General features: G+C 48.9%; 3 protein-coding genes across 3 annotated transcripts in view; all 3 read right to left on the reverse strand.

Annotated features, from left to right (window-relative positions):
• Positions 1-5776: 5776 nt before the first annotated feature.
• LOC125954347 (ribonuclease P protein subunit p29) lies at positions 5777-7636 on the reverse strand. The gene is made up of 5 exons (XM_049684554.1): positions 7510-7636; positions 6951-7059; positions 6570-6888; positions 6338-6483; positions 5777-6269 (listed from the first exon to the last, which is right to left on the reverse strand). Exons 2-5 carry the CDS (start codon positions 6955-6957, stop codon positions 6133-6135), a joined length of 609 nt encoding a protein of 202 aa, XP_049540511.1. The 5' UTR covers positions 6958-7059; positions 7510-7636; the 3' UTR covers positions 5777-6132.
• An 835-nt stretch (positions 7637-8471) lies between these two features.
• LOC125954323 (uncharacterized) lies at positions 8472-9681 on the reverse strand. The gene is made up of 4 exons (XM_049684518.1): positions 9557-9681; positions 9364-9487; positions 8735-9308; positions 8472-8664 (listed from the first exon to the last, which is right to left on the reverse strand). Exons 1-4 carry the CDS (start codon positions 9675-9677, stop codon positions 8542-8544), a joined length of 942 nt encoding a protein of 313 aa, XP_049540475.1. The 5' UTR covers positions 9678-9681; the 3' UTR covers positions 8472-8541.
• Positions 9682-10051: 370 nt separating this feature from the next.
• LOC125954282 (vang-like protein 1) overlaps positions 10052-17093 on the reverse strand; it is a 9140-nt gene continuing 2098 nt past the window's right edge. Inside the window, exon 1 of the mRNA XM_049684444.1 lies at positions 10052-17093. This exon is cut by the window's right edge and continues 2098 nt beyond it. The gene's annotated coding sequence lies outside the window, so the exon portion shown is untranslated.

The following is a 17093-nucleotide window of genomic DNA, read 5'->3' on the forward strand; positions in this document are numbered from 1 at the left end:
CCCTCGTGTACATAAGCCATACCCTCTACCCTACCCTCCCGCCGGTGGGCAAATGTTTTCGCAAACCTTCAGCACCGCTCCCGTTGTCATCGCGTCTCCAATAATCGGAGCTCGAAGAGGGGAGAAGGTGATGACGTAGCTGGTACGCTTGCTTGGATGACACATTATTTGCAGCAGCAGCAGCAGCAGCAGCTTCTTAACACACGGACCCACCAACACGCGCGCATGTGTGGTTCACCGTTATGTACTACTGCGGCGTCGTCCCCGGGAGGTTAAAGGAAAGAATGACGGCCAGAGAAAGGGAACCGCACCACCCACCCGCGCCCCCGGAAGATGCGATACTGGATGTCAGTGTGTCCGTGTGTGTGTGTGTGAGGGGGCAGCGTATGATAGCGCACAAGGAGCAGGCCGCTGCTGCTGCTGCTGCTGCTGATGCTGAGGCGCAGGTCAATCTCCAGATGGATGGCAAGAATCGTTGAGTGGTCTTACAAGGGGAAGCGAGGGCTAGTGGGCTAAGGGCAACATAAACATAATGGCGTTGCCTCGAGGGGTGACACAACACGCGGCGCCTGCCAGCCTGCCAGCCCTCCCCCTTTGGTTGGTGCTATAGGAAGGGAATATATCCAAGTCAAACAACCAACCAACCAACCAACCGGAGTACAGCAAACGCTGCTGGATGGATGCTGCGGATGATGGTTGTGCGTCTCCGTGAGCGTGTGCGTTTGTGTGTGCAGGCCATTGTATGTGTGCCGGGTTTCTTGTCTCCTCGCAGGTCGGTTGACATAGCTTCTCGTTTTTTTCCCCCACCGAAGTGTCTCTCCCCTAGACCGGCGAGGGATTAGAAAGGGGGAGAACGATATACAGAGCGACAGAGAGAGAGAGAGAGAACGAGAGCTAAAAAGAGAGATAGAAAACGAAAGAGAGACAGAGAGAGTCAATGTTGGCGAAACACAAAAGGACATCGCACACCGCACCCCTTACCTGACCTGGCCGTTGCTCGCTCCGGTTGGCAATTACAGAAGCCGGAGGACGGGACTGGAAGAAGCCGGAGGGCCGGAAGTGGACGCGGCAAAAGCCGTCCACCGAGGTGCCAGGATCGAGACCGAGAACCGGATCACGGAAATGGAAAATCTCCGCTACACCGCGTTCGCACAACAGCGCCATCAGCCAACGTAACCACAAGCCGTGTTCTCGGGGGATGACTCAATGCAGGATTCCTCTGCTGCCTCTGGCGTGATGATGATGGTGGTTGGTGGCTGGTGGCTGGTGATTCAGTTTACAGTGAGGACCGTACTAGTAGCTCCAGGGTGATTACGTAAAAAGGAATATTCTTTTAAGAAACAATTAACTAGATAACAATAACGGCAGATAATGAAGTCTGCTTGCCATGTAGCCAGACATGTACATCTGTGTCTTTCCCTTTTCTGGTACAGTTTGTAGCAGGGGTGGCCACTGTATTTGTGAGCATACACTTTGACCTTAACGACCAGCATGCTGGAGGTTTTCCGTTATTTTTTTCTCTCGCTCTATTTTCACTCCGTCACAGGATTCCTGGTAGTAACACTCGTCCGTGGCCATTGCTGAAGAGGCTGGAACCTTCGAAGAGGTGCCACTGTATGGGTGTTTGCCATTTTTCACCTCCATCTTTTCCTCTCCCTGCGCCAACTCCAGCCGCTAGCCGTATGTTTATCTTAGGATCCGTTCTTCCATTTTTTATTATTGATATTATTATTCCCTTTTTTTTTGGGGAATCCATTCTATTCCACGCTGTTCCGTTACCTAACGCGCACCCATAATCGCGTAACCCATAATGTAAAAAAGAAGCCCGGTGCGATACCTTCCTTACGGCGGCTCTCCATCGCCTGAATGCGGGAAGAGTGGAGATGCGGAGAAGAAGAAACGAATCATTATCCTTTGCCAGGATCGTATAGCTTGGTGGTATGGCAAGCCGTTCCGGTGTTTCCGGTTCGCTGCGCAGATAGCAAAAGAAAGCAACCGCCAGCGCAAACCCGGCCCATGGTAACGGCCCCGCGGGTAGCTGCAGCTGAAGAACCCGGGATCTGCATTCTCCATTTCGCCTGTCGGAACAGTTTGCTTTTGGAGCGACGACGAAGTGTTGCTACACCAACACCTAGCACGCTGTACGGTGACGGCGAAATACGAACCGCATCTGGCCGGGGTATAGTGAGGTTATGGTTTACTCACATAACCGGTCATCGCACTCGTACCCATATCCGGTGGACGGAACGACTGTAGGTGGTGTAGTGTCGGTGCGGAAAACCAACCAGCACTGTGCCATTTTCCCTCATTTCTCTCGTTTGCGCTTTTCCGAACCGGCAAAAGCAAACATGGCTGCGGCGCTTACTGCGACACGTCAAGTGCGATGACGGTGTACCCCTTATAATGTGGTCGCTATGGCGACAACGTCACCAGAGTACTACACGAACACTATTCCAGCGAGTTGCGAAGGATTCTTTTTTATATTTTTTCTTTTTGGTTGGGCAGAAGGACTCAGTTACGGTGATGCTAGTTTTGATTTGAAAGCCAGATTGCAGAGCGCACCGCACCGAAATGCCACCGAAGTGGCCACTTCATTTACGGCCCGTACTAGCAAGCTATCGTTATCGGAGGAGAGAGAGAAAAAAACCGGAGGACTAACGTGCTGGCTACAGAGTCATCCCAATTTGCACTCTTCTAAAGTGCTCTTGGTTCTGCACCAGGATATTGGGTGCGAGGCAAATGTTGTCTAATGAGCAACGGCAACAACGGCAGTCCTCTCTAGGGGACTCCGCAGCTCCTCTAGTGGACTAACTTGTTTTTTTTTATCTGAATAACTACATGTAATTTACACACTACCACGGCGAGTGGTTAGGCAATGTTCCGGTGACCTGAGTGGATACTCCGGTCCCAGAATTGAAACGGAATTTTTAAACTTTTGCCCTCCCATTTATACCCTCCACCGGCCACCCGCTGGAAACAACTTCAAAAGCCGTCGGGATTCATCCGATTCGAATAACTTTTTATCCTGACATCGTGGTAAACTTTCGGTTTGCGGATAGTTCGTCATCGCAGAGGTGGATGATGTTTTTAGGACCCAAAAGCCAAACCCTCTAACCACAGGGAAATTAGGTACTCTGGGAGTACCCTTGGACAGCAGAGAAGGAGCAGAACTTTTACGAGGTCATTATCGAATTAACGTTACTAGTCCTCCATTTCTGCCCGGTGTTTTGGGTGTTTATTTTTTAGGAGAGGATATGTTTTGGGGTCATCAAAAACTATCGCATATCCCCGGGGAAAGAGAGACAGAGTGCACATGGCCAGTCGAAAATGGTACCCGCAGTTCTCTTCTCAACAAACCACACAAATTAGAAGTCGACTGACGAACACCACAGAACACATTCGTTGAGTAGATAAAAATGTGTCCCTTGATGCGATGGTCGAACCTGTCTCCGAAACCATACCAAGACAAACCCTGGCAGATTGGGTACATTATTAATAATGCAAGCGGCCAAGCGGAGTTGACGGAAACTTAATCATCTCGCTCGGAATCGTACCATACCCCTTTGCAACGGCCACAGTGTCCAATTTATTAAATCTGATCTCATTAATAGATTTTAAAGGATTTTCCATTCCCCCAGCGTATCCTTTTGCGTATCCCGGCAAATTCCTATCGACTTCCACCGCTAATTGCTCCCGGTGGAGCACTCCCCTTTCCCGGCGGGGGAGTCATTTTAAATGGAAAATTAATAAGGATTCAAAACCAGGAGGTATACGCCCCGGAAGGTATTCGTAAACCGTCTCGAACCGTCCACTCGGGAGGGTGAAAAGTATTCTTTCTTCCGGATGCGATTGGTTTCATCCCGGGAGCTACCGGAAATGGGATATGCCACGGCCGTATCTCACTCCCCGTTGGGCTTCATCCAGCACCACCGGCGGCGCACACAACCATAATCCCTCTTTTGCGACACAAAATGGTGGCCAACGGTGGCCCTGCTTCCTCGAAATGGCGTCTCGTTTTGAAGTGTTTGGAAGGGTGTGAGAGGCACCTACAGCTCGATGGCATCAGCATCATCGGGGTGTTGTGACTTCATCTTCATCTACGCCATCGGTGATGCCACCGTTCCGTGATGCCGCTTGAAATCACACACACACACACACACACACACACAGAACCGAGCTAACAAGTCCCTCTTCTGTACTCCTCTGTCCTCTATCCGCAACGTACGGTCCCGTGACAATGTTTTCCCCCTTTGAAGTGGCCGCCTCCGTGGCGACGCTTCAAAGGGATGATCCAAAATAATAATAACGCCCTGGTTCGCCGCTCAACGCCGGTGGTGGTGGCCCGTGGTGTTCGTCCTCGCTCGCTACCGGCACCAGCATAAAACGGACAAGGACCACCACGTCACACCCCCTAGGCGGTGGCATGATGGCGCATATGGAACGACGATAAATTGATATTTGTCGACGTGTACCACCGGGCACCGTAACCGGGTGCGATGGAAAAAGTAGATCCCTCGTGATGGTGTTGTGCCGTCGCGAAGGACGTTCCACTGGACGGCACATGCCGGACACATCATCAACGGATGTGTCAGAGGCAGACGACTCTCGTTCGTTCGTATCGTACGACGGTCGAAAGCGGCTTCTGGCCGCTTCTAATCGTCACGAGCCGCGCCTGCAGTCATAGCGTCCGCTTTACACCGTACGATGATGAAGTGCACCGTGGCCATTCATGTGGTCATCAAACCAAACCCCCGGTACCGTCCCCCTACCCGAGGTAGTTCGATGGGGATTCAATTCTTGATCGGCTCCATCGACACGAGCATCCGGCTCATTCGCTCGCTCGCCTGCTCGAGCTTCACTTCAAAGTGGCAAATCCTCTTTTCAATTTTCAAACGGAAGATGAAGGATAAAATTTTAATGCCCCAGCATAACTCAATTTGCTCGCTCACTTCTTCGTCCCGCGATAGCGCAGAGGGAGATAGATAAGGCGGATTCTAATGCTGCTGCTGCTGCTGCTGCTGCTGCTGCTGCTGCTGTACCACTGGTCGGCCAGCGTGTGACCCTAAGGCTACGGGGCCCGGGTAGGAGCGTCGAACCAGTATAGAGTGTTCGATCAGCCGGCCAGTCGTCCCGGCCTAGAATCGTCCGGTGATTCGAGAAAATGGGTTTGCAATTGAATCACTGGAATGATGTTACGGATGCGATAGCTCCGGTCGTCGTCCTCGCCGTCGTGGTCGTCGTCGTCGAGGGAGGGCCCGGTTTTAAGGCGAATGATGACCATTAGAAGACCACCTGGTGAAGGTAAAACGATCCATAATCCTCATCCAACGCAACGATGCGAATCTCTCTCTCTCGCTCTTTCCCTGGCCCTGGCACACCGAGCACCGGTGTATAAGGGTCGCGTACCGGCGGCAACCGGTGGGATAATCAGTGAAAGCGGATGAAACTGAAGAAAGAACGAAGGGAAAAAAGGTGGAAAACACTATCTATACCGGTGGGTGACTTCAAAGAAGCTAAACCATTACAGGAAGCTTTTTCCGAAGAATCCTTTTAGCTCGATGTGTTAGTGCTCGGTCCGGTGACCGGGCAGCTAATAAAGGGACGACCCGTCGTTGGTTGCGTTCGTAGGTCGGAGGAAGATGATGTTCATCAATGGTTAATGCCAATTTTGGGTCGCTGAATTCGACAAAATATGCTAATAAAACGTTTCTTTGATGATTTGTAAAAGATTGCGCCTTCCGGCGCATTTTAGAGCATGGTTACGATTAACGGTGGTTCTATTTAGAAATTGCATCACAAAGCATTTTAAATTTATTACAAAACTTATGGAAAAATATGCCTTATAACTAAGTGACTTGAAGAATCGAACGACTGAACAATTCCATTATCAACCATATTCTAGGACTCCTTGAACATGAGCCAAGTTAACCTAGCAGCACATATTTCTAACATAAATCGATTTTTTTCTTTTTGAGGTGATTCTTGCAACTGTTTCATTCATGCCTAAATTTCTTTCGCATCCCGTTGATCTGATAACTCGTTGCCATATACCCCCATGTCAGTTGATACTAGGTAAATCATATTCCTTGTATATTTTGCTTTTACTACAGAGTAATTAAATTTACATACATACTACAGATCTGGCAACGAGAATACTTTGATTTTTCGAACAGATCTTTCTGCAGGCCGGGCGTTCAGATGCTTCCCGAATAGGGTAACCACATTTTCCTTGGACTGTATCTCAAACACCGAATCGTTCTTTGGAATCGCTAAAAGACAATGGTGGCAAAGGGAGTTTAATAGAAATCAACCATTTCAGAGAAACTGGCAAACCTACTTCGCAGTCGGTTGTCTTTAGACACAATTTTAAACGTGCCTTTCGTATCCAGGACGACGATCCCTTTCACACCAACGACGGATGGTTGCTTCGACCGAACGACGGTCACCTTGGCCCCGTGGTAGTCCGCCTTCAAGAGACTTGCGCTGAAATAGAAAGATTGTCTATTAATATTCTATTCATGGTTTTATCGATGCCGAGATAGGATAAACTTTCTACGATTTCCCCTTACACAATCATATTGTACGAGTTGTCCGTTACTTCCGGCATTCCCTGAGACTGGAAGAACTTCGAAAAGTAGCCACACCAAAGCCTGTGAAGCGGTACCGCGTCTTTGTACTGCACCGTATCGCTGGGTAACGCATACAAGCCAAGCTCTTTAACCTCCCGCCGGGATAGTTTCCTTTTCTGCTTTACCGGCTCGGTGGAAACTCTTTTCGGCGCGGGCTTACGGTACTCCAAATTTTCGTACACCTTTGCTGCGGATAACGATCTTTGGATTTCATTGTGTCGCGCCGGGTTCACGAAGCTGGTCATATAACTGAGTTTCGCTAAAATAGGAAATAAATATTGGTTTTTAATCGAATAAACGAGTTAGAAGCCTTCAATTTACCGCTCATTGTGGATTTCTACGATGTTTTTATTATAAGCTTCCTATGTTTTTCTTCTACTGCAGTGAGGGTTTATTTTGTCCACATGCTGCACAGGGCCACTTGTTTGATCTAAAATAAAGAAATGAATCATTTAAACATTAAAAACCAAGGAAAGATAGATAAAATGTTTGATAAAATCATTTAACTGTTGCAAAGTTTTGTCATATCGTGAAACATTTGTTATCATACAAAATTGTACACATCGTTGATGAGATTTTTCAAATATTCCTCTTTTATATCCTTATACTGCTATAGCCCCTGTTGAAACCAGGGACAAGTGTTCGAACGCACCTTTAAATTGTTATTTAAAAGGGCAAGGACGACTGTTAAGAACATCGCCGCTTGCTGGCGTGTTGCTGAACAGGCTAAGCGTGATAAAAACGATTGTTCCCTTTAAATTCGCTTTTGTGATTAATCCAATGATGATGAACGAATTCATTCGATTTGCCGATATTTCTCCAACTCTTGCATTTGCTTCCCAGAGTCTAACTTCTTCGATGGACGATGGAAGGAACTTACTGTACGGATAGAGATGTTCCGGATAACGTGCAATCTGTTCCCTTTGCCCCTAAAAAGGAACAAAGGGCCTTTGTCCCTAAAATCGATTTTCGTAGGTTTGATTGCAGTACCTCGCCGTGATGATTGCTGGAAGAAAAAATCGTTCGTTAGTGCAACAGATCCTCCCAGAATAACAAATCTTAAAACTTGCCGGTCTTCGGAGGTTTCCTTTCGAGACACTCAGATTTCAGATTTATGTGCCTTTTGATCCCGCAGCTTTGGTGAAGGATCGTGGTTTCAGCCTGGTGTACGAAAAACTGCGGACGTATAAAAAATGATCCACTTTTTACGTATTTCAAGTACGGATTTTAAAATGTATTTTGTTGTTTACGTTTTCCCACGTTTTCCAGGGTTGTAGCACATTTCGTATTTCTTTACACTTATTTTACGACATCCTTTTATATACTTTTCGGAAGATTGTTTATAATATGGAAATGTCACTTTTTGTGACCGTTGTGTCAAGGTTGTAGCTTTCTCACAATTTTCCTTTTTTCTCACAACCGAGGTCTTTTTTCTCATACCAATTTGGGACATTTTTATCTCTCGCTCACTCTTTCGTGCGAGAGCGGGAGAGGGTCATTTCACCAAAAAAGAATCGATCTCACCAACTCACCAAAGTCGTTGCTGCAGAGGCAGTTAAAATTTAAAAATACGGTTTACAGTGGACTTTTTTTGCCCCAAGGGTTTTTTTGAAAAAATCACGGAAAATTCGCGGTTCGCCCTTTTCCGGGCGGGAATAAAATGGGATTGCTGGGGGATGATTTATTAAATAGGAAAATCCCAATTAATGGGCATTTATTTATTCAAACTATATATTAGTAAAGTAGATTCCCTGTTATCCGCGTAAAGTATTTTTTTACAATAAAACGGCACGTGTAGCCAACACGTGTCGTACTTTCCACGAAAGCATGGAATGTCTATCTGATCCTCACAAAAGCCCCTATTTAGTCTGTGTTTCACTCATGACACATCATTTCAACTTTTGGTGAACATTCAGCATGACTGAAACGATAATGATCCGGCTCCTGATTCCATCACAGCAATCAAATTTTTTGCTATTTCCACCAGCTTGCTATCGGGAGAGGCAGTCATTTCCCTTACCATCGACCATGGTATCTGCAACAAAAGGCAAAGATTATTGAACCCTGAACCTCGAACTCCTCGGGCAACCGGTGATGTAATCTACCTTTTCCGGCAAAGCGGACGGGATGCCTGCCTGTAGTGATATCGTCAGCAGACGGTAGACAATGGCCACTGCTACGCCGACCACATCGCTAGAATCGTTCAAACGAACGCACGTGAGCACTGCGTTCAACAGCTTCTCCTCACTCAGTACAAAATACGCCACATTGTCGACGAGTGAAAAGTTGTACACAAAAGTTAACACCATCCTTTTCATGTTCCGGCAATGGTTGATGCTCCACTTGGCTTGATCCTGCAGCAGCCTTTCCATCAGCAGTAAACCCGAATGCCGCTTTGCCAGGAACGCACGTCCTTCGCTGAAGGCAGCAAAATTAGTCAACGCTCCGAGAATTGAAATTACAAACACATGTTCCAACGATTTCTGCGGTGGCATGCAGCCGTTGTATGTGCCGAGAAAAGATTCGACGAATCCTTGCGACATTGCACAGTACTTGTCCATCGTTTCCTCGGCGTCGACCAGCATTTTTATGGTGGCATGGCTTTTGAACGATTTCCAAACCACCTCACCCATGACGGAGCCCGTCTTCATCATTATTTGATACTGCACATCATTCACACTGCAAGTAGAAATCAGTATTATTACCACCATTCCAACAGCCGCACATATCATACCTTTTCTGGTGATTGACGAGTCTTTCCTTTTCCTGTAACTGCCGCTCAAGATATTCAATGCGGTTCTCCGCTTTCGTCGCGCGTTCTTGCCAACGGAGGACGACCTTCTCCGCTGCCTCTAGCTCTGAAACAAAAACAGCGAAAAATTCTTTTAAGCGAAAAATTCTAAACGCTCGATTACCATCAAACTTACTGTTCTCCAGGAACGGGATGGCTTTCTTCATTAGAAAGTTTTCCAACGCACGATGTTGGTAAAGAGCGTTCATCAGGACCTCTGTATTCGTACATTCTTCCTGCAACTGTTCCATGGCCATGGTGTCGATGACTACTGACGCTCTCTACTTGTTCTTGTTTTGAATGCCGTTTTTCAACGTTAGTGGCAGGAGTCAATCGCTGGCAGCGATTCTACGATTGCTTAGAATTTGTCGACCGTTGCGCCTGGGTCACACGCAACCTACTTAATTTGTCTATGGGAGCAGGTTCAAAAATATTTTTGAGGTAGATTAAAGTGAAAGCTAATGCGAAAAATAAAAGGAAGGGGGATAATTCGAACAAAACAGCTCACAAATATTGTCGAAGACTACTAGGATCAAAAATGCTCTTTACTCTGTTCTTTCGGGCAACTCTTGCAATGCATGAACACAAAAAAAAACCTCAGAACGCTACTATTTCTGTAGTTTTTTCTCATCATTTATTTTACTGTTCTTTGCATCTCTGTTTCTTATTCTTCACGCGATGATATCTTCGAGCTTCTTCCCTAACTAGCGCATCATTTTTGACTTCTTCATTGACACTATCCTAAGCGGCCAAAGCGGCAGCACAAGACGGTGGCGGTGGTTCCGGTGTATTACCTCCACTGTTCGGCGGCAGCTTACTAATAAATCCATTAGAAATACTATGAATAAGGAGCATTGTGGGATGAGAGAATTGCTTTGTGCGTCATTAGATTCGCATGTGATGCTTTATGCTTTTAATTGTCTAAACCTACTGAACTTATCCACACAACCACCGGGAAGATGTCTGTCTGTGATGATTCCCTTCCTCCTGCTCCTCCGGAGAGTATATGACAATAAATTACTTCTCTTCTTCCTACACCGTCACACACGCGCGCCTGTTCACAAATACCGATCATTCACTGGTCTAAAGGTCTTAAACTTCTAAGAACGCACTTAAAAAGGCTTACAGATTAACTTGTGTTCAAATATATGTATATATGTTCATTAACTCCACCTTATCGGTTTCTTAAATAGTTGCTGGATGTAAGTACTGGGATTGATACTAGAGAACTCCGGAGCCGGGGCAGAAAATTCTGAAGAGAGTATAAAGTACGGATAGTTCCCGCGTTCTCCGTTATGCCTAGCGAGATTCATTATTGTTGTTTCCGCTTTTCTGCACGAACTCGCACACAAATGTAATTATCACACGTTTAAAGATAGTGGCGTGTCTCACACATTGGACACGCCAACCGCGTCTTCCCTCTTGACCTCCTCAGTCGCTTCTCTTCGTGTTTGGTTAAACATGTTTTCTCCACCCGAACGAAACTGCGACATTAAAACTTGATATTCTTCTCCGGCCGCACGCATCGCGGTTAATTGATTACAGTATGATGCCTCTACGATATGACTTAATCCGCAAAAACCACGCGCTTCCAACATTCTTTGAAGAGACAACGGGCAGTGTAGTAATATGTGTGTGGTTTGCGCAGTACAATTGTATTGTCAGACTTTTTTACTCTTATCTCACCTTACTCAACCTTACTTCCCCTTGTTCGTTGCATATTTCGTTACTTCTTCGTCTTCTATGTAAGATGTATAGTAATAAGTAGCTATTAGCAAAATATGTCCTATTGAGTACATGTGTATATATCAATTGGTTCGATAGAGCAGCAGCCGCAGGAGCTTAGGGGGTTTGGGTCCTCCTAACCCAGCAAACCTAGTGTATAATTGGTGTAATTATCATCTATCATCGCCGGCAAGCTTATGCCAGAGAGCTCTCTCGCCTTTCCTATCGACCTTTCTAATGAGCTTTCTCAGGCGTCTAATCTCTTTAATGGCGCCACGCCATTCCTATTTACCTTCTTCCTTTTTTTTTGTTAATTGTGCTATAATCAGTCTGACACCTTGTCCTTCTGTCCCGTGGCCCGTGAGGACAACGTATTTATATATTTATATACGAATGTTCCGTTACCATCCAACCGTTGTGTGCTCCAACCATACCACACATGAATATATCTGTACCGAGACCTTTGGGGCTTTGCTTTCTCTTCAAACCGCAGCACATACCTTCTCTAATCCCGCTACCGACCAGCAGCCATTCAGCACTGGGTCAACCGGTCCCGGTACCGAAAAACGGCGAAAGATTGTCAGGTGCAAAAAGCAAACAAAAACGGCCGCAACCACCCCGTCCTCCCAAACCTAAACCAAACCCCTCGAAAGCCCATAGAGTTCACACAACAATTAATTCAACACTTCCACCGGCCGGTGGTAGCCGGCCGGACTCTTTCCTTTCCGTTTCTGCCAATAAACCACCGGGGAACAGCATCAACGACGACCGAGACACGGTGCAGCAGCAGGAGGTGGGATTGCAATAAATTCACGCCCATAAATGAATGTTACGCTCTGAAACATGCGGATCTGTCCGTCCACTGTGGCACCGACTGACCGAAGGAACGCTCGCACCGGCGAATGGGATGTAGGTCACCGATTCGCGCGAGGTGCACGCGGTTTGCCGGATTTTTAATACAATTTTATCATTTCACCCTTATTCCGCGGGCTCGGATCAGTGCCCCTTTTGCGCTACATCTACCGTAGGCACGTCAGTATCATATTAGAGGGTTTTTTGTCGCCCATCTCTTCCCCAGGGGGCGTTGGATGGATATCCATATCACCGGGATATAATTGAAAATTCGTTGTCCTCCTTTCCGATCCCCCGGGGGAACAGGGCGAGAAAGGCAGGCAATACGTGAACGGTATGGGCCTTTTTTTTTTGTCCGCCAAACTATCACCAAAAAACTCATTCACACAAACTCCCGAGAGGGCCACTACAAGAAACCACTCACCCGGCATTGGAGGAGGAAAAAGAAAGGAAACGAAACACAACACGCTGGCAAATACAAACTATTGAGCAATTTACAAAAAATGCTAAACGTTCTTCTCGAGAAGAGTCTCAGGCAGTTCCGCGCTGCATCCTGCGTGGCCGTTAATAATGGCCGCCAAAACCGTCTTCCAAACGTAAGAGTTAAAAAGGCATCAAAAGCCGTCGTCGTCGTCGTCGTCGTCGTCGTCGTCGTCGTCGTCGTCGTCGTCGTCGTCGTCTCCGTGGTCATCGTCGCCGTGCTATGGCCGCGGATCGTGACGGAAGTGTCCACTTATGTGATTACCTTCTCTTTGGGCTCGTAGCGTAACCGCGCACGGCACCGTTCCCCGTCGTCCGTCACCCTCATCGCGCCTGCTAGATGCCGGTCACGAGAAGCAAGAAGAATGATGCCCAAGACACACAACGCACCCCACGAAGCGGTTATATGTTTGCTTCTCGCTTCTCAGGGTGCTACCCCGGACCCGGTAATCCGCCCGGGCGTTCCAGTGAGGGAACCGTTTTTTTTTTTTGGTAGCGGAGAAAACCTAATGATCAAACAAGCAAACAGGAAAGGGAGAAAAGGTGCGCACGAGGTAAGGTAAAGAGTCAATACACACGCGACGGAGATGGCGACGACGAAGGGGTCACCATGGAGACGCGCGCGCAAGATCGCGGTCAGAGTAGTCGGAGGTTTCTCACATTTTCCCGAAATTAGAGGAGGCGCGGGGAAGTTCCGAAAAATCGACAAGATGGGGTGGTGCGACAAAAGCAAGAGGAACCCAACCCCCCACACGGCCAATTGTGTGAACTGTCGGTCCAAAGCAGCACACCAGCAGATCCCTCGGGACATGAGACCGCGCTCTGTGGCCGACGATGATTCACCGGGAATCGAAACAGTGCCGCGCTGACGCGCCCTTCACAAAAGTGAATAAAGCACGGAAAGCCAGGCCGAACGGTGTGTGTGTGTGTATGTGTGCTTGCGAGCACGAGAGAAGGTGATGGACCAATGGACCCGGCATCGCACCCCGGTCCGGTGGTCGGATGTTCTCAGCGGTCTAATTGACCTTCGATTGAGATCCGATCCCGAGATTTATGGCGGCTCGAACACGCTGCACACCTGCCGTTTTGTTGGTGCTGATGCCGGCGCTGGTACGAGGTTGGGTCTTCTCCGATCGGCCTTTTACCAATTATCTGCCGACCACGGCTTTTCGGCAGCGGGAAGACCGTACTACAGCTCCGGTGTCTTTACGTTTTTTAATTGCAAAATCCCACACCCCGGTCCTTCCTTCCAGTGTCTCCCTTCTTTCTCTTTCGTTGCCATGCCAACACACACCGGTGGTCGATGGATGGATATCGATTTTCTTGACCGGACAATCGGTCTACCAGGGAGCCGGCCGGTGTTCATGTGTTCCTTCACTTTGCTATCTCCCGGAATTGGTCGTAAAAATGGTCCATAAAATGACGTTCAAGCCCGGGTCGACGGTGTTAGCAAGGCCCAGGCCTAGGTCACAAGGGGATGCGGCGCCCTACGGAACACGAAAGCGCATGATTAGACCATTCCCTGTATCTCTTTCCGACCCAAGGGATCGATTGCAGTAGGGTGCACGCGGCAGTAGCAGGTAGCATCTCGCACGCATCTTGGCTTCGAAACACCCTCTCCGGATCCGCCGATAGAACTGTTGTTTGTGATCCCTTCACCACAAAGAAAAGCGTTATCGCTCCGCGCAGTCGCCTACCGTTTCGGGAATGGCCAGTTAGCCCAACATAAAACGCAACGCAGTGAGAGTGAGAGAAAAGAATGGAATGGAAAGGCCCGGGAAGAGGGGAATAGCTCGCCTGCTGAGGCGATTGAGCGAGCAGCAAATTGGAGCTTCCTGTCCTGTGTCAAGGGCCACGGAACGACCTGCTGCACCACCTTCAACAATGGAGGATTACGGACCAACAACACATTCCACAGTGGTGCCGCCGCCGCGTTGGTTGCCGTAATGATGATGAAGAATCCCTAAAAGTGTCGTAGGGGCAACCACGAAAACCACAAAATCCCGTCTTCCGTGACCGTGACGCTACATTCGGGTTTTCGGGGCATCGTCGATCGACATCGATGATCACCGAAGATCTGAAGGCGGAGTATTCTTGACCATGTGCCCGCTCTCGGTGGCAATCGGAGGTCGCCGCCACGGTGAGGTCGCCGAAGAACATGGAAACAGTGAGGGATCAGAAAATCAAATTACCATTCGGTCTTCCCGCATTTCACAGTGTTCAGAGGGTTGGGCCCCCAATCCAGTTACTCTACCAGCAAGCATATTCCCATGCCGCACATTAACCGGCGTCGCATCATCACCACCACCATGGCCACTCTCTTCCTCTCGCTCTCTGTTCTGATTAGTTTTCTCGGATTATGATTTGATTAGTAAATGATATGCAAATCCATTAATGGTGGACACCCGGTCAACCACAAACTGGTGGACAGAGACCCGGCCAATACATGGGGACGACCATGAAATGGAACGTGTGCTCCAGCTCTGCTCGGTGTGTAGCGAGCGGTTTTTGGCGCTTCCGTGGAACGATCTACGAGAGCCATGCCGGCCGTACACGCGAATCGCGCGCCACTTAATGTGTCCGCGCCCTCTAGAATGGAGCTAGAACGTCGGGAGCCGTTGCTTTGATCTTCTCTAGCTCTGGCCAGAGCAACAACACACGAAGAACCCATGTTCGCGACGCTCGGTCAGTTTGGTGGTTTTTTGCACGAAATTGCTGCAACAACAGATCGGGCCGCGCGACCACGATAGCCCGCATTCGCGGTCGAACGAGCACGTACACGGATCCCAGAGAGCATATTCTTAGACAAGGCGCATGGCGTGGGTTTTGGAGGGGACGCCGAAGACAATGAAACACGCGACACCCTTTGCATGATCAATGAGCGGGTGCCCCAAAGTGATGACGATCAACTGATGGATCAGAGGAGTGGCATTTCTCGCCTTCCTAGAAGGATCTTGGAAGCGACAGCGACCGCACCCGCCAAGCCAACAATTAACTTGCTACTTGTTGACGGCGGGTTCTCGCTGTTTCTTGCACAACCCGGGGGAGGGAGGGCGGTCAGTTCCTCTCCCCATTCCCGTGCATAAACCGATTCGTTCCAACACATCTACCCCGTCGTCGTCGTCGTCGTGCTCGTGAGCGAGTAGTGGCAACGAATGCGATTCGACGTGGCTATCATTTCATCGATCATCAGTCCCTCGATCGATCGATCGATTGATCGTGGGATTCCCATGCGGAGGGGAATTTGATAGCATTCCCGGCGACCTGCGACTCCCGGCCGGCAATCGGGAACGATGGGAACAATGGCCCCACACACTTTACAAGTGAGAAACACAAGTGGCCTGGCCTGCCTGGTCCAATCAACCGTGAAACCTCACAAGTCGGCGAGCGAAGAGACACGGATCGGACACGATTCTGCAGGGTTCACAAAATGGAGAATCAAATCTCGGAACAAACTACCCACTCCCAAAAGGAGGAACCCCGAACAATTCTTCGCCCGTCTTTATTCTGCTTCTCGGGGCCCTCCACGTCCCGGTGTTTCGATTTTGGATAATTAAAGGATTCCAAACCGTGCGCTGGGGCTTCGATCAAGGGGACATCGATTGCCGGGTTCGATCGTGCTCTTTTTCCCCTTGCTAGCTGTTAGAGAAAGCAGGGGAAACACCGATGGGAGCCAAGTGGAAGGGAATGCATTCAAAGCATTGAATCTTGGCAGAAAACATAAACGGTTGCCGCGACCGCCGCCGCCGCCAGTGCCGCAGAGTCTTCGTCGTCTTCATTAACGTATAGAACAAGGCGCGGCGTCGCCCAGAGGTTTATAATTAATCCGGCTGCCGGGGATCGGGGATCGGGGATCGCGCTCTGCCTGGGTGGCATTCGGTGTCGGGCATATTCGGCGTCGATCATTAGATGCCATGCTGCGTCGAGAGCGTGCGTCTGTCTGCGTGTTTGTTGCTTCATTTTGGAGCCGACGAAAACAAAACATACCATTAAACCCAGGGCCTACCTCTCCCCATCCGATATATGTCATGAGAGATTGTTTAGAGCGGAAGCAGCAGCAGCAGCAGCAGCACCGTCCCGATCCCCGATCAGTCCCCTAGGGCCACCGACTCTACTCGTGCGTGTGCGTCTTCCATTTCCGTCTTTGGCGAATTAGAGAGATAGAGAGAGAAGAGCTCCAGGGCTGACCGGTGATCGTGTTCGAGCGGTGATGATCGGTTCCCCACCAGCTTCGACTTTGATGACCGATTTGCCATCAATTAAAGAATCATTTCAATGTCCCCCATTCTTGCTCTCGCTCTCCCTCTCTTCTGTGTCTCCTCCTCCAGTCCAGTCGATACAACTTTAGCTTCCAAGCGACTAATGTGCCGCTTTCCTTCCTATACCCACAATCCCCTCTCGGTGCCATTTTGTTCTTAAGAATCCTAATACACTTAGCCATAAACGGTGCGCGGCGCTGCTGCTGCTCAAACCAAACGATCCTGGATTTTACGATTCCGGCGCCGTCCGGTGACGAGCAGGTTGTTCAGTTGCTGCAGTATCTCGGTCCTACTATCCCGGCCGTGTGGTTCGTGCGGTTCGGTGTTAACGGCAACACCGCGGTACTGCGGTTCCGC

The sequence above is a fragment of the Anopheles darlingi genome, chromosome 3 (genome assembly GCF_943734745.1).
Source record: "Anopheles darlingi chromosome 3, idAnoDarlMG_H_01, whole genome shotgun sequence".
NCBI classification, from domain to species: domain Eukaryota; kingdom Metazoa; phylum Arthropoda; class Insecta; order Diptera; family Culicidae; genus Anopheles; species Anopheles darlingi.

Excerpts from the sequence above, each read along its gene's own strand:
- LOC125954347 (XM_049684554.1), bottom strand. Across the intron at positions 6,484-6,569 it reads AACTCGTACAATATGATTGT|CGCAAGTCTCTTGAAGGCGG; the intron begins GTAAGGGGAAAT and ends TTTCTATTTCAG. Across the intron at positions 6,270-6,337 it reads TAAAGACAACCGACTGCGAA|CGATTCCAAAGAACGATTCG; the intron begins GTAGGTTTGCCA and ends ATTGTCTTTTAG.
- LOC125954323 (XM_049684518.1), bottom strand. The coding sequence starts at position 9,677 with ATGGCCATGGAACAGTTGCAGGAAGAATGTACGAATACAGAGGTCCTG. Across the intron at positions 9,309-9,363 it reads CTCGTCAATCACCAGAAAAG|TGTGAATGATGTGCAGTATC; the intron begins GTATGATATGTG and ends TTCTACTTGCAG. Across the intron at positions 8,665-8,734 it reads CGTCCGCTTTGCCGGAAAAG|ATACCATGGTCGATGGTAAG; the intron begins GTAGATTACATC and ends CTTTTGTTGCAG.